The following is a 17714-nucleotide window of genomic DNA, read 5'->3' as shown; positions in this document are numbered from 1 at the left end:
TCCTGGGCGGCGTCGGAGCGGGAGAGACACTGACAGAGCCCCTGTCCCCTCCCCTCCCACAGGACGAGTATCAGTTCTGTTACCAGGCCGCTCTGGAGTACCTGGGAAGCTTTGACCACTATGCAACCTAAAGCCATGGTCACCCCCGGCCCAACTCCACCGGCTCCAGATGCCTCTGCCCAGGCTAGGAGGGCCCCGGGAGGCCTGGACCCCCTGGCGGCAGCATTTCTGCACTGTCTCTGGGAAGACGTGGCCCCTCGAGCCCCCCCATGCGGCCCCCAGCACCTCCCTGGCACCGGCCGCCGCCTTCAAATACTTGCCACATTCCTCGTTTCCTTCCAATTCCAAAATGAGTAATTCTGGGGTGGGGGGTGGGGGTGGTGGTGAGCAAAAAGGGGTTCTCCCCAGAACCAGAGGAGGGCAGGGGCCGTGAAAATGACCCCTTGTTCCCCCAGGGAGCCTTCCAGCCCTGCATTCTGGGGGTGCCGGGCTGGGGGGTGGGGGGCAGAATTCAGCTTTCTTTTCAAACTCCATGTAACTGTATACAGTGACATTTTCTTTTTTTTTTAAATAGCATATTTTTTTCCTTTTTTTTTTTTAAAGAAGAAACAAACAGACAAAAAAAAAGTGACTTGCAGTTAACGAATTTAAAAAGGAAATCATTGCTTATTCCTGTTCTCGTCACCGTCTTTTCCACCGTAGCAAATGTTGCGGTGTGAAGGCTGCGTCCCAGACGCGCTCCGTGGCCCGTGCTGGCTCTTTTCTTTTTCCTGCCATTGGAAGCCGTGCCTCATTCAAGAACAGGACATCCTTTTGCTCCTGGTTTCTTTTTGTTCTTTTTTTTTTTTTTTCCTTTTTTTTTTTAATGATTAAATTCTCAGACATATCAAGGACAGTTCTGAGGGTGGGGCAGTGGAGGGGTGGGCACTGCCACAGGAGGTGGCAGCAACCTGCCTCCCCTGCAGCCTGAGCCCCCATCACCCGCCCCCGAGGAGGAGGAATGAACAGAACAGATTCCGCCTCTTCGGGGACAGAGGCTGTGTGCCGCCCCAGTTCAGGGAGCCTTTCCCCGTGGACTGTGGGGCAGTTTGGGGGCAAAAGCAGAAAGGACGATATCCCCCACCCCTGAGCAAGTGAGTTTTTCTCTTTGTACAAGAGCAGATCTGCCGTTGCTCTCGACACTGTTTATTCAAACGGAAGCAGCTGGGTGGTTTTCCCACCTCTGTGTATGTAGATATATCGACTTTGTATTAAAGGAAGATCGTCTGAACCTGGCTGTTGGTGGCTTCTTTGTTGTGCCCGTCAGTCCCATCTTGTCCTGGGGCTGGCAGGGGCCTGGAAAGCTGTGTTCTCATCCCGTCTTGTGACAGTCCATTGTGGGTGGGGCCAAGATAACACAGGGTCTAAGGGTCCACGCTGGGATTTGAACCTAGAACCCGAGTTATTACTGTTTATAGTGTGACTACTATTGAACATCTACCAGGAGCCAGCTCTCTGAGATGGGTGCCATCAGCCCAATTTACAGATGAGGAAACAGGTTCAGAGAGGGGCACTAACCCAAAGTTACAGGCACAGAAGGTTTGAAATGGATCTGGGATTCATATCCTAGCCAGTCTCACCCACAGCCATATTGCCTTCTCCAGAAGGACCAGTGATGGAGCTGAGTCCATGGAAGGAAGCACTGGGTTAGGAGCACTATTCTTATCCAATGAGTGAGCCCATACTCAGAGCCAGAGTCGGACCCTGGGGGATGGATGGTGAGCCATTTCCTGTTTATACCTTGACTAGGAGCCAGATGTAGGATGAAAGATTCCCCCTTCCATGGTCACACAGAGGCTCCAGGGACCAGAAGGGGTGGTCTTAGGACAGGGGCTCAGCCTAAGAAAGGGTGAGGTCACCCCTTTTAGAAACTGTGAGATCTAGTAGTCAAAAATTCATTTATAGAAGATGTGACTAACACCATTAATAAACTTAGTCAAATAGATTGATCAAATTCTATATTCCCCAACCCCCAAATTCTCAATACATGGACCATTTATAAAAAATCAGCATTTAGAAAAAGCAGCAGTGGACTTTTTTTTTTAATTTTTACCCAAGGACATATTTTTATTGATTTTTAGAAAGGGAGGAAGGGAGAGAGAGAGAGAAAAACATCAATGTAAGAGAGAAACAGTGATCGGCTGCCTCCTGCATGCACCCTGATAGAGGATCGAACCTACAACCTAGGCATGTGCCCTGACCTGGAATCCACTGCTCCAACCAACTGAGCCACCCAGCCAGGGCAGTAGTGGACATCTTTATAAGTTCCAAGAAACAATTAGATAAGATAACCTGATCTTGGCACCAAGGAGTAAATTCTGCAATTAAAGTCTGCCTCCCCCAAAAGGCCTAAAGGGGGAAATTTTAAAACACATTTCTAAATAAAGCATGGGTTTAAAGAAAGAATATAAAGAAGTATATTATGTAATGAAACCTTTGGATTGCAGCCAAAGAGATGCCCAGAGGAAAATATATAGGCTTGAACACATGGTTCAGAAAACAATAAATTCAGAAATTTCGAGAATTAAAAAACAAGTGAAGCAAGCTTTCAATTCAAATAACTAGAAAGTAATAGAATAAATCCTAATAAAAGAAAAATAAAGATAAAAGTGGAAATTAACTGTAACTGGACATTTTTGAGATTCTTTTGAATTAACAAAAACATTTAGCTCCCGACTTCTGAATTCAATAAATAAGGGAGAGGGATACTCTTAATGACAGATTGTGGGACAAAACGGACAGAAAAGTCAGACTTACCTAAGCTTGGTCCTAGCTGAATCATCTAAGATGATACTCTGCCCAGAGAACTCCCACTCAATTCTCAAAGCCCCATTCTAAAAGTCCCTCTGGTCTCCCAAGCCCATGAGTCTGAAGTGTCTAAATAGGATCTACCTTGCCCTCCTTACTGGAAACTGGACAAAGAGGATCTTCAGGGAAAGTTAACATGTGTGACCCCTCAGTTCTGTGGTTCGGCCCTTGAGATGCTCATGGCTGTGGTTGGGTAGGTGATGGCAGGCAGGGGTTTATCTCAGGGCTTCCTGGAAGAGGACCCTAAGGGATTGTCTTAACCTACAGGCATGACCACCAAGACACTAAATATCTCCAGTTATTTTGTCCCTGCCACAGGATACCATAACATCCACCCCCCATTTATTGACCCCTATTGTATGCCTGCCTCATGTAATCTCAACTCTTCTGACAATAGACAGGTAAGAAAGGCTGTAAGAGTCCAGGTCTCTTACCCAAGATGATGTAAATGGTAAGTAGTAGGACGTGGTGGGCCCAGGTCTGCCCACTTCCCATGGCCATAACGAGGGAGTTAAGGGCATCTATGAACTCTGCCTGCCCATGGTCAGTATCAGCCACACACACCACAGGACCAGGCTGGGAAGGATAGCCTAGAGCAGAGCCCCACCTCCTATCACCATGGATCTGTCAGGAGCAAAAGCATTGTAGTGTTAAGTGCAAATGCCCTAAATATACACTTTGTCTCTAAAAACAACACATAAGAATGTTTAAAGCAAAAACACCCACAAGGAGGAATGGAAAAAATCATAGTGGTGCTAGAAGCAACCTAACTCAGGAACAGAAAGACCAAGTCCTCAAAATAAGGATCTTGAGGAGATGAATAATGCAGTAGCAAACTTGATCAAATAGATGTGTACAGGACTATGTCCCCAACAAATAAAGAACATACCTTCTGTCCAAACACAGAGCTATCACAAAAACGGAACATGTATTAGGTCATAAAGGAAAGCTCAACAGTCAGACTTAATAGCCACAATGCAATAAACTTATAAATCAATGACCTCTAGCTCCTGGAATCCACATAATTGGAAGTGTTAAAACAACAAATCATGAATTAAGGATAAATCATGTAAGTTATAAAGTACTTAGAATTGAATGATGAGACCACTGCAAATAAAAACCAGTGGGATGCAACCAAAGATGTATTCAGAAGTAAACTTAAAGTCAACTGCATTTATGGGGGGGAGGAAGATCATGAAGTATAAATGAAATAAGCAGCCAAAGAAGTACTCAGAAGCAAATAATGTAGCTTTATATGAATTTATGAGGAAAATAACTGAAACCCGTTAAAGCTTTCAACTAAGCATCTACAAAAAGAACAAACGCAAGGTAAGTCAAGGGAAAACATCATTAAGACAATCAGAAATCAATAGATGGGAAACTACGGCAGCAACAATGATATAAAAAGCTGGACCTTTGGGAATACCCATAAAAGAGGCAGGCCTTTAGCAGAAAGACAGAAGGCACAAACAACGTTAGGAATGACGAGACCAACTACTCTTACAGGGGAGAGATTTGAAAGGGCATATATACAACTTTATACCACTAACCTATAAAAGGATAAAATAGAAAAAAAATTAAGAACAAATCAAAATTAAGTCATTAAAAAGTGAGTAATCTTAGACATTAGCAAAATGATGGTCAAGGGTCCATCCCTCGTACAAAACACCTTCCCAGATGGTTTTTCAGGTGAGTTTTGCCAAATCTTCAAGGAAGAGATGATTTGCATCTTTTATAAACTATGTCAGCTCATAGGGGGAAAGAGAGCGCTCAAATTGTACAAGGACAACCTGGGGTGGGGGCAGCACATCCCACCTATGTGCCTAGGTACAGAAAGGCTAAGAAAATAGCCACAATGCAAACCTATCATCTCATTAAAAGAACGGGTGTTATAACAGTAGGGAAGGAGTTATGGCACGCAAGGAGCGGAGGAATTCTAATTTTCCCTTTGCATTCCTTAACTTCAACCAACTGAGCTACGCAGCCAGGGCGAAATATGGCCATTGCAAAACACGACCACAAACTCTTTGGCACTTCTGTCATTGAGAGGTGGGGTCCACAGCCCCTCCCCTTGAACCTGGCCAGGCTTGTGACTGCCAGGACCTATAGAAGACAGGGCAAGTGGGGCTAAGTGATTCCCAAGGTGAGGTCATAAAAGGCTCTTAGCTTTCTCAGGATGCTCTCTTAGGCCCTTGCCATACTGTGAGGAAGCCCCAGCCACACAGAGGGGCCACATACAGGTGCCCTGGTCTGCAGTCCCAGCTTCCTAGCTGATGCCCCAGACATCACCGAACAGAGATAGGTGTTCCCACCACGCTTGGTCCCAATGACTGACTCACAGGATCAGTGCCCAGGAGCATAACAAAATGCTGCTCACGGCTTGAAATCTGGGACGAAGGGTGTGTGGCAATGGAAACTAGAAGAGAGCGCAAAGATGAGACCGGGGCAAAAGATGACGAAACTTTAGTTCTAATAGTACTATCTGTGTTTTTACGATGGAAAGTGGGTTTATGTAGTAATGGTGTGATTAAAAATGAATTTAAAAAATGAAACCCTTTTATCCATTATCAGCTATTAGAGATTTAACTCATCCTGAGCAGAGAACAGCAGTCCACAAAAATGAGGGTACAGTAATCGTGCTATGTGACTCCCCCCAGGGCCTTGTCACTATCATTAAAAAACAACAAAACAGCTCCCACTGATTGAGAGGCAATTGTATTTCACACCGCTGTGATAACATAGTATTGTCACCATTTTGTAGATGAGACAACTGAGGCACAGAGATGTTAAGTAACTTGCCCAAGGTCACACAGCCAGAAAAATGACAGCGCCAAGATTTGAACCTGGGCCTTCTGGTCCCAGAATGTTCACAATATTGAGCAAGCATGTGCCAGGCACTGGATATTCAAGAGTGAACAACATAAACGCCACCTCGACCTTCATGGAGTCTGCTGATGAGTTGGGGAGACAAAACTGTAAACAGGAAGTGGCTGTTTTATTCTGCTGGGTGGAACACAAGGGACCACGGGTACATAGATTAAAGGGTGTCAAGAAAGGCTGCCCAGCAGAGCCAGGTAAATAGGATTTGAAGATTTTAATTTCTTCATGAGGGGAGAGGGGAAATGGTGTGCCTGGAAGAGGCACAGCTCAAGTGAGACCAGTGAGAGAGCCCAGCATCTGGGCATCGGGGACATAAGCAAACTCACTGGCCCCTTCATTCAACTCACTTTCATTTATGTGGGCTGTCCCCTCCATAGGACAGTTTTAACGTCCATACAGCTCAGACTAGGGGAGGTGGGGAGCCGGGACCTGGCTTCTGGAGGAGGAAGAGGGCTGCTAGCTGTGCCCCAGCTGACACCTGTGGTCCCAGCAATTCTGTTCAGTCCCAACTGGTCGGCTCCTCCACCAAATGAATCTTGGGGAGATGAAAGAGTCATTTGAGCCAGCTCTGTGGGGGTCAGCCTTCTTTCCCAAGTCCCAAGATCCAAGTGGATGCCTAAAACCCTGGACAGTACCAAACCCTATAGATACTATGTTTTCCCTACATATACACACCTATGACAGAGTTTAATTTATAAATCAGGCACAGTAAGAGATTAACAATAATAATAAAATTACATTATAATTGTTCTCTAAAAGTGATGTGAATGTGGCATTAAGTAAAATAAGGGTGGCTTGAACACAAGCCCTGTGATAACCAAAACCATCAATCTGATCACCTAGATGCTACTCGGTGGCCAACGGACTGGGAGCGTTACAACCTGGGTATGCCAACGGGAAGACTCAGTTCCTGCCTTGGACGGAACTGATTTCATCACTTAGCTCAGAATGGTGTACACTTTAAAACCAATGAACTGTTGCCCAGCCGTGTGGCTCAGTGGTTGAGTGTCAACCCATGCACCAAGAGGTTGCTGGTTTGATTCCCGGTCAGGGCACATGCCCAGGTTGTGGGCTCGATCAATGACTCTCTCATCATTAATGTTTCTATCTCTCTCTCTCCCTCTCCTTTCCTCTCTCTGAAATCAATAAAGATACATTTAAAAAAAAAAAATGGATGAATTGTTTATTTCTGGAATCTCCCATTTAATATTTTCAGACCACAGCTGACCCCGGGTAACTGCAGCCACAGAAAGCAAAACTGTGAATAAGGGTGGGGCTGCTACACAAACAGTGCTGCTTGTGAGAGGGAAGATCTGCCAGCAGTTTTTTCCACCCACTTGAAGACTTCACCCTGCCCAGGACTTTGCCAGTGAGATGAATTTTTCTTCTGGTTTTACACTGAGTTAAACCAGGTCTTACTGGCTGAATTGTGTCCTCCCAAATCCGTATGTTGAAGCCCTAACCCCAGGACCTCAGAATGTGACTGGGTGTGGAGATCGGGTCTTTACAGAGGTGATGGAATTAAAATGAGGTCGAGGGTGGGCCCTCACCTAGTGTGACTGGTGCCTTTATAAGAAGAGATCAGGACAGGGACTTGCACAAAGGGATGACCATGTGAGGACACAGGGAGAGGACGACCATCTTCAAGCCAAGGAGAGAGGCCTCACAAAGAACCAACCCTGCTGACACCTTGATCTTGGCCTCCCAGCCTCCAAGACTGGGAGCTGATATGTGTCTATGGTTTAGGCTCCCAGCCTGTGGTGCTTTGTTACAGTGGCCCAAGCAGCCTAATACACAGGGTTTCCCAAGTTTGGAAACAAAGCACAGGAGACAAATAGAATTGATGGGAAGTGGAATGATTTCAGATGGCACAGGGATTGCACCAAATAATTGAATCACAAATGAGGACATTCTCTTTTATATATATATAAAATTGATTTCAGAGAGAGGAAGGGAGGAGAGAGCTAGAAACATCAATGATAATGAGACAGTCATTGATTGGCTGCCTCCTGCACGCACCCTACTGGGGATTGAGCCCGCAACTAGGGCATGTGCCCTGACTGGGAATCAAACCTCGATCTCCTGGATCATAGGTCAATGCTCAGCCACTGAGCCACATTGGCCGGGTGAAGACATTCTCTTTTAATTCTCTCAAAATTCTTCTGCTTGGGCCCAGGCAAAAAGACTCAGTTGTATGTTACTTAATAACCACCCTAATCCTTGCTAACCTCCTCTCATCTTTTAAAAAATTTTGGTATAATTTACATGTCCAAATAGTAAGTGTACAGCTGGATGAATTTTTACATCTGTTTACCCATTAGATCAAGATAATAGAATATTTCCAGCCTGCTATGCTATGAATGTGTCTCCCGAAATTTAGCCAATTGACCCTTGAACAATGCAGGTGTTGGCGCGCTGACCCCACATAGTCAAAAATCCACATATAACTTTTGATTCCTCCAAAAACTTAACAACTAATAGCCTACTGTTGACTGGAAACGTCACCTATAATATAAACAGTTGATGACACATATTTCATATGTTCTATGTATTATATACTGTATTCTTACAATAAAGTGAGAAAAGAAAATGTTATTAAGAAAATTATAAGTCAGAGAAAATACATTTATGAGTATTTACTGGAAAAAAATCCACATATGAGTGAACCCACGCAGTTCAAACCTATGTTGTTCAAGGGTCAATCTTGTATTGAAATCCTACCTCCCAATGTGATGGTGTCAGGAGGTCACCAAGGTGGAGCCCCTTTGAACAGGATGAATGTCTTTATAAAAGAGACCACAGAGAGCTCCCTCACCCCTTCTGGCACATGAGGACACAGCGAGAGGGTGCCATCTATGAACCAGGAAGAGGCTCTCACCAGGTGTAGAATCTGCTGGCACCTTGATCTTGGACTTTCAGCCTCCAGACTATGGGAAATAAGTATCTGTTGTTTATAAGCCTCCTAGTTGCTGGAATGCTGTCATAGCAGTGCCCCCACACACGCCCTGCCCCCCCCCCAAAAAAAATTCGATGGTGCCTCCTCCAAGTCAGTGTTTCCACCCCAGGGAGAACCACTGTTCTGATTTCCATCACCATAAATTAATATTGCCTGTTCTTGAACTTCACTGGAAAGAAATCATGAAGCATGTTCTCTTTGGGATCTGCTTTCTTTCACATATGCTGTAGATATGTGTTGCTTCTGTTATGTGATTCCCTCTTTCTTGTTGCTGCACACATAATATTCTGTGGTTGGATTATCCATTCTGCTGTAGATGAGCATTTAGGCTGCTTCTAGTTTAGGAACAAAGCTGCTCTGAACATTCTTGTACAAAACCATGGAATATCATGGAATATGTATTCCATAAGATGATGGAATACTATACAGCAATGAAAAGAGCCAGCCACTGGGTAAACACCCAGGAAGGGGCTGCTGTATCCTCCAATCTCCTATTTTTTTATAAAGGACATCAGGTCTGGGGTTCAAGTCCTTGGGCAGGAAAAATTTTATTAACATAATTGTTTCCTTTATATACTTTTAAATAAATTTTACTTTTTGGAGAAGTTTTAGGTTCACAGCAAAATTGAGCAGAAGGTACCAATTTCCCATAAGCTCTCTGCCCCCCACATGACAGCCTCCCTCACAATTGACATGTCCCACCAGAGTGAGACATTTGCTACAGTCGATGAGCGAACACTGACACCTCATCACCCAGAGTCCACAGCTGGCATCAGGGCTCACTCTCGGTGCTGTGCATTCCGTAGGTTGAGGCAATTGGATGGAGACCTGTATCCACCTTCACAGTGTCATACAGAGTAGTCTCACTGCCCTGGAAATCCCGTGCCCCACCGAGTCATCCCTCCCCCCTCTGGCAAGCACCGGTCCTTTTGCTGTCTCCATAGCTTTGCCTTTTCCAGAACGTCACAGAGTTGGAATCAGGCAGTTTGTAGCCTTTTCAGACTGGCTTCTTTCACTTAGTAACATACATTTAAGTTCCCACCACATCTTTCCACAGAAATGAGCTGTTGGCTCGTTTCTTTTTAGCACCAATAACATCCCGTGGTCTGAATGGCCCCCAGTTTGTTTACCCATCACTTCCTGAAGGACACCTGGGCTGCTTCCAGGTATTGACAATTATGAGTAAGGCTGCCGTGAATATTTATGGGCAGGTTTTTGTGTGGACATAAGTTTTCAACTCCTTGGGGTAAATACCACAGGGCACAGTTGCTGGGACGTAGGCTAAAAGTATGTTAGTTTTGTAAGGAATCTCCAAGCTGTCTTCCACAGTGGCAGCACCATTTTGCAGCCATGAGTGAGGGTTCCCATTGCTCCACACCCTCACCAACGTTTGTTGTCAGTGTTCGGGATTGTGGCCATTCTCCTAGGTGTGTAGTGGTAGCTCATTGCGGTTTTAATTTGCATTTCTTTCCCCATGACCTACGACGTTGAGCTTCCTTTAATATGCTTATTTGCCCTCTGTGTATCTTCTGTGTACTGGTCTTTGGCTGTTTGTTTTCTTGTTGTTCCCCACCCCTCATCTTCACTGAGATATAACTGACACAGAAAGATTGTATATATTGAAGGTGTGCAACGTGATGTTCTGATATATGTTCATTGTGAAATGATCACAACAGTCAAGTTAATGAACAGACCCACCACCTCACACAGTTCCCTTGCGTGTGGTGAGAACACTTAGATCTACTCTCTTAGCAAATTCTAAGCATACAATACAGTATCATTAACTACAGTCACCACGCTGAGCACTAGGTCCCCAGACCCTCATCCTGCATAACTGGAAGTTTGTACCTTTTGACCAGCATCTCCCATTTCACCCCTGGTGCCCCCACAAGGCCCAGGCGAACACCATTCTACTCTCTGCCTTGATGAGTTTGACTTTTAGATTCCACATATAAGTGAGTATCATACAGTATGGCTTTCTCTGACTTATTTCACTTAGCATAATGTCCCCCAGTTTCATCCATGTTGTCCCAAATGGCAGGATTTCCCTCTCTCTTTTTTTTTTTTGTTTAAACGTTTTTATTGATTTTTTTAGAGGAAGGGAGAGGGAGAGAGAAACATTGAAGAGAAACATCATTGATCGGCTGCCTCTTGCACGCCCCTTGCTGGGGATCGAGCCCGAAACCCGCGCATGTGCCCTGACCAGGAATCGAACTGGTGACTTCTTGATTCATGGGTTGATGCTCAACTACTGAGCCACACCCACTGGGCTCCTTCTTCTTTAAGGTTGAATAATATTCCATTGTATATATATATCACATTTTTAATCCACTCATTTGTCGATGGGACTTAGGTTGTTCCCATGTCTTCACTACTGTGAATAATGCTGCAGTGAACTTGGGGGTGCAGATTATCTCTTCAAGATAGTGATTTCATTCCCTTCAGATAAATACCCAGACCTGGCATTGCTGTGTCATAAGGCACATCTATGTTTATTTTTTTAAGGATTCTCCATACCGTTTTCCATGGTAGTGGCACCAATTTACAGTCCCACCAACAGCGTATGAGGGTCCCTTTTTCTCCACACCTCGCCAGCACTTGCTGCTTCTAGTCTGTGGATGGTTGCCATGCTGACAGGTGGGAGGTGATCCCTCGTTTTGGATTTGACTTGCATTTCCCTGATGATCAGTGTGTTGAGCATCTTTTCATGTACCTGTTGGCCACCTGTATGTCTTCTTTGGAGAAATGCCCATTCAGGTCCTTTACCCATTTAAAAATCTGGTTATTTGTTTATTTGCTATTGAGTTCCATTTCTTACCTATTTGAGATATCAACCCCTTATCAGATGTATTGTTTGCAAATATTTTTCCCCATTCCCTATGTTGTTGCTTCACCCTGTGGATGGTTTCCTTTGCTGTGCAGAAGCTGTTTCCTTTGAGGCGGTCCTACTTGTCTATTTCTGCTTTTGTCACTTGTGCTTTTGGGGTCTTATTGAAAAAAAATCTTAGCACCAGATCAATGTCAAGAAGCTCTTTCCCGAGACTAGGACAAGATGGCAGCGAAGGTAACAGCTGCACCCGCCGCCTCCCGCAACCACATCAAAATCACAACTAAAATACAGAACCACCGTCACTCAGAACCTCCTGAGATCTGGCTGCACAGAAGCCCCGCAACCAGGGAGCTGAAGGAGCATCGAGACCCGGAGGAGGGGCGGAGACGTGGGCGGGTCCGGGCTGAGTTGGAGATGGGGCCTCGGGCCCACACCCAGTGCCCCGGTTGAAACCCCGGAGGGAATCTTGGCGGTGGGGGTTTCCCGGAGGAGCGAGGGGACCCAGCCCCACAGCAGGCCCCCAGCCCAGGGCTCTAGGGCTCCAGGGCCGGGAAGAAACATCCCCACAACCTCGGGCTGTGAAACCAGCGGGGACCGTCCCTGAGGGTCACGGAGGCTGCGGGAGCCCCAGCAGCTCCTCTAAAGGGCCCGGCACAGACTCACTCGGACGCTCCCTCTGAGCCCAGCGCCGGGCAGCAGCCTGAAAGGACCTGGGACACTCGGGGAGGAACTAACCTGCCTGAGATCCGGGCAAGAGCTGGAGGGGCCGCTTCCTCCCAGGCAGAAGGGCTGGCGGAGGCCATGGCTCCTGTGACGAGTCCTCCCTGCACACAGCCGGCAGGCAGGCGCCATATTTGAATCGCCAGCGCCTGACTCACACCTTTGGCCCCGCCCCGTGATTCCCGGAGGCCCCGCCCCTCCCCACCTGCAGCTTATCCAGGCCATTTCCGGGGGCTTTTCTCTGCAAGTGGCCTCTTGAGCCTCATGCTTAGGACTTTCCTAAAATCTCTCAAACAAGCAGCAGCGGGCCCCATACGGCTTGATAAGTGGCCCCAAGCCTGGCACTAGCGGCAGCTGCATTGGCTCATGGCTTGGCCTCTCCTGGACACCTCCAAGCCCAGCACAAGCAGCAGCCATCTATGGTTTGCTGTGTAGTTCATGCTGGTGGCCCTGGGCAAGGCACTGCCACAGGCTGACTTTGCACCTCCCGGGAGGCCCCAGAGACAGTGCACCTGGTGCTCAGACTCGACCACACTGGATTACAACCCTACCACATCCACGAGTGACACACTCAAGGGGCACACTTGGTGAACCAAAGCTCCACTGAAGTAAATCCTGCTCCATAGGGGTGTCTCCAGCACAGCAGCTCTCTGACTGTAGTAGCAGCTGGTCCTCATAGCTGATTGGCCTGGGAGTCAGTTCCTCCCAGGGACGCCAACAGCAACCAAGGCTCCACTACAACAGGACAGTGCACACAGCCCAACAGGGGAGCACCTAGAAGGCCCAGCTCAGGTGACTGGGGAGGCTGAGCCACTGGACCCTACAGGACACCTACTACACAAAGCCACTCTACAAATACCAGGAGACATAGCAGCTCTACCTAATACATAGAAACAAACACCTGGAAGCAGCCAAAATGTGGAGGCAAAGAAACATGTCACAAAGGAAAGAACAGAAGAAATCTCTAGAAAAGGAACCAAATGAAATAGATCCAAGCAAACTAACAGATACAGAGTTCAGAATGATGGTTATAAGGATGCTCAAGGATCTTCATAAGACTATTAAGGAAACTAGTGAGGTCATCAATGACCTAATAAAGTACCAATCAGAAACGAAGGCTACACAAACTGAGAGGAAACAAGATGGGGGCGCAGGTAGCAGCTGCGCCTGCCGCCTCCTGCAACCACATCAAAATCACAACTAAAATACAGAACCACCGTCACTCAGAGCCTCCTGAAACCTGGCTGAACAGAAGCCCCGCAACCTGGGATCTGAAGCAGCACCGAGACCGGGAGGAGGGGCGCAGACGCGGGTGGATTGGGGCTGAATCTCGGAGATGCGCCCGCGGGGCCCACACCCGGTGCTGTGGGTAAACCTGGGAGGGAATCTCCAGTGGAAGTTTCCCGGAGGAGCGAGGGGTCCCAGCCCCCCATCAGGCCCCCATCCCAGGCCTCCAGGGCTGGGAAGAGACGTCCCCACAGCTTCGGGCTGTGAAACCAGCGGGGACTGTCCCTGAGGGTCGCGGAGGCTGCGGGAGCCCCAGCAGCTCCTCTAAAGGGCCCGGCACGGACTCACTCGGACGCTCCCTCTGCGCCCAGCGCCGGGCAGCAGCTGGAAAGGACCTGGGACACTCGGGGGGGAACTAACCTGCCTGAAATCCGGGCGAGAGGTGGGGGGGCGGCTTCCTCCCAGGCAGAAGGGCTGGCGGAGGCCATGGCTCCTTTGGCGAGTCCTCCCTGCACACAGCCGGCAGGCAGGCGCCATATTTGAATCGCCAGCACCTGACTCACACCTTTGGCCCCGCCCCGTGATTCCCGGAGGCCCCGCCCCTCCCCACCTGCAGCTCATCCAGCCCATTTCCAGGGGCTTTTCTATGCAAGTGGCCTCTCGAGCCTCATGCCTAGGACTTTCCTCAAATCTCTCAAACAAGCAGCAGCTGACCTCAGCATGCCCTATACAGCTTGATAAGTGGCCCCAGGCCTGGCACTAGCGGCAGCTGCATTGGCTCATAGCTGGGCCTCTCCTGGACACCTCCAAGCCCAGCACAAGTAGCAGCCAACTACGGTTTGCTGTGTAGCTCATGCTGGGTGGCCCTGGGGAAGGCACTGGCACAGGCTGACCTTGCACCTCCCGGGAGGCCTCAGAGACAGTGCACCTGGTGGTCAGACTCGACCACACTGGATTACAAACCTACTACATCCACCAACCACACACTCAAGGGGCCCACTTGGTGAACACCAAAGCTCCATTGAAGTAAATCCTGCTCCATAGGGGTGTCTCCAGCACAGCAGCTCTTTGGCTGTAGTTGCAGCTGGTCCTCACAGCTGATTGGCCTGGGGGTCAATTCCTCCCAGTGACACCAACAGCAACAAAGGCTCGACACAACAGGACAGTGCACACAGCCCACACAGGGGAGCACCTAGAAGGTCCAGCTCAGGTGACTGGGGAGGCTGAGCCACTGGACACTACAGGACACCTACTACACAAAGCCACTACAAATACCAGGAGACATAGCAGCTCTCTACCAAATACATAGAAACAAACACCAGGAAGCAGCCAAAATGGGGAGGCAAAGAAACATGTCACAAAGGAAAGAACAGAAGAAATCTCTAGAAGAGGAACTAAATGAAATAGATCCAAGCAAGCTAACAGATACAGAGTTCAAAATTACAGTTATAAGGATGTTTAAGCAGACTATTAGGGAAATAATTGAGAAAATCGATAACATAATAAAGTACCAATTTGAAATGAAGGCTACACGAACTGAAATGAAGAATAATTTACAGGGAATCAACAGTAGAGTCGAGGGTGCTGAGAATCAAATCAGCAATTTGGAACATGAGGAAACAAAAAACACCCAACCAGAAGAGCAAAGAGAAAAAAGAATCCAGAAATATGAAGATTGTATAAGGAGCCTCAGGGACAACTTCAAGAGGCCCAACATTCGTATTATTGGGGTGTCAGAAGAGGAAGAAAGAGACCAAGAAATTGAAAACCTATTTGAAAAAATAATGACAGAAAACTTCTCCTACTTGGAGAAAGAAATAGACTTACAAGTCCAGGAAGCACAGAGGGTCCCAAACAAGAGGAACCCAAAGAGGCCCACAGCAAGACACATCATAATTAAAATGCCAAAGGTTAAAGACAAAGAGAGAATCTTAAAAGCAGCAAGAGAAAAACAATTAATTACCTACAAGGGAGCACCCATACGTCTGTCAGCTGATTTCTCAACTGAAACTTTGCAGGCCAGAAGGGAGTGGCAAGAAATATTCAAAGTGATGAAAAACATGGAACTACAACCAAGATTGCTCTACCCAGCAAAGCTATCATTTAGAACTGAAGGTCAGATAAAGAGCTTCTCAGACAAGGAAGAGCTAAAGGAGTTCATCACCACCAAACCAGCACTACAGGAAATGTTGAAGGGTCTTCTTTAAGAAGAAGCTAATGAACAAAAGAATCTGACCAAAAAAATAAACCCTGAGACTTTGAAGCATGCAACAGGCTGTTGTATCTCAGAGGGAAGAGGGGTGGGAGGTGGGAAGAGACTACCCAAAGTTATATGCATATATGCATAACCCATGGACACAGACAATAATGGAGTGAAGGCCTGGGGAGGGGGTGGGAGTGAGGTGGAGGGGGTCAATGGGGGGGGAAAATGGGACACCTGTGGTACTTTCAACAATAAAGATAAATTAAAAGCAAAACAAGCCCAGCCGGGTGTGGCTCAGCAGTTGAGCATGGACCTAGGATCCAGGAGATCGGGGTTTGATTCCCAGTCAGGGGATATGCCTGAGTTGTGGGCTCGATCCCTAGTTGGGGGTGCGCAGGAGGCAGCTGATCAATGGCTCTCTCTCATCATCGATGTTTCAACTTTCTCTCTCCCTCTCCCTTTCTCTTCTGAAATCAATAAAGATATATTTAAAACAAAACAAAACAAACAAAAAACCAAAACCGAACAAAACAAAAAAGAAGCTCTTTCCTTATGTTTTCTTTCTAGTATTTTACAGTTTCAGGTCTTACCTTTAAGACTTTAATCTATTTTGAGTTCATTGTTCTTCATTTAGTGAAGAGAGTACACCATTTCCCGAACACTATTTATTGAAGAGACTATTCTTTCCCCATTGTGTATTCTTAGTGTAACAGAGTAGTGAGAAGCTGGGAAAATTCCTAAGCAAGTGGAAAAGGGAAACTGAGACAAGAAAATTAAACAAAGCCAAACAGTTTAGGCAGCTTGCAGCCAGCTTGTAAATAGCAAGCCCTTATCTTCCCCAACCAAAGACGCATGAGAACAAATGGTTAATGTTTCTCCTCCCTAACCAGAGAAAACATAGCTTAAATCACCCTGGAACTGCTAAGGCAGGAGGGGGAAGGGGAAAGGAGAAGAGGGGGAGTTTTATCTCATGCCCTAAACAGAGAAGCCAGCAGTCTCTGGGTTTGTCGAGATAAAATCACCAGACGCTTCTTATAAATTCTGGAAAAGCCATAAAAAAGTAAAAGGGAGACCTTGAAATCTAGTCTGTACCAAGATATCTGGCAAAGGAATCTTGAAACCTATAGAGAGAAAAGTATAAAAAATGTTAAACCCCCACCAGGATTGCTCCTCAGATTAGCTGAGAGCCTGTCTGTGCTTCATAAACTAGATGTATTTTCATAAATTTACTTGCTTTGCTTCTTTAATAAATTGGCTTTATTACAGTGCAACTTTCCAGTGTCACTCCTTTGAAGTCTTTCCTACCAGACTGACGAGAGCCGAGGAGAGGACAGTCCTCTCCTTCTGACTCAAAGGGCTGTGTGATAACACCTTTTCTGGTGTTTCTGGTGCTTATAACATTAGCATTCTTGACAAAGATCAGTTGACCATAAATGCATGGATTTTTTTTCTGGGCTCTCTATTCCATTGATCTATGTGACTGCTTTTATGCCAGTACCATCATGTTTTGATTATTGTAGCTTTGTAATATGGTTTGAAATCATGAAGATTATAGATCCAGCTTTGTTCTTGTTCAAGACTGCTTTGGCTCTTCAGGGTCTTTTTTTGTTTGTCTGTTTTGTTGTTTTTTTTGTTAATCCTTACTCTAGGATATTTTCCCATTGCTTTTTAGAGAGAGTGGCAGGGAGGAGTGGAGGGGGAGGGAGAGAGGGAGGAGAGGGAGAGGGAGAGAGGGAGAAACATAGATGTAAGAGACACACATTGATTTGTTGCCTCCTACACAAGCCCCAACCGAGGCTGGAGATCTAACCTGCTACGGAGGTACATGCCCTTGACCAGGAATTAAACCCGAGACCCTTTGGTGCTGGAGCTGACACTCTAACCACAGAGAACACCAACCAGGGCCAGGGTCTTCTGTGGTTCCATATGAATTTTAGGATTTTTTTTTCTGTTTCTCTGAAAAGTACCATTGGAATTTTGATAGAGATTGCACTGAATCTATAGATTACTTTGAGTTATATGGACATACAAACAATATTAATTCTTCCAAT

The 17714-nt window shown here is 46.6% G+C and overlaps 1 protein-coding gene across 8 annotated transcripts in view; it reads left to right on the top strand.

Moving 5' to 3' along the window:
- Positions 1-1270, top strand: part of PTPRS (protein tyrosine phosphatase receptor type S) — a 99279-nt gene extending 98009 nt beyond the window's left edge. For all 8 annotated transcript variants that reach the window (XM_081137205.1, XM_081137204.1, XM_081137203.1 and 5 more), the window contains one exon: positions 63-1270. In XM_081137205.1, coding sequence (XP_080993331.1) covers positions 63-131 — 69 coding nt within the window. In that variant the 3' untranslated portion in view covers positions 132-1270. The remainder of the gene's footprint in view (positions 1-62) is intronic.
- Positions 1271-17714: the final 16444 nt, after the last annotated feature.

This window comes from Miniopterus schreibersii (genome assembly GCF_964146895.1).
Source record: "Miniopterus schreibersii genome assembly, chromosome: 4".
NCBI classification, from domain to species: Eukaryota; Metazoa; Chordata; class Mammalia; order Chiroptera; family Miniopteridae; genus Miniopterus; species Miniopterus schreibersii.
The sequence above is the reverse complement of the archived record's forward strand: the minus strand, read 5'-3'. Positions and strand labels throughout refer to the sequence as shown.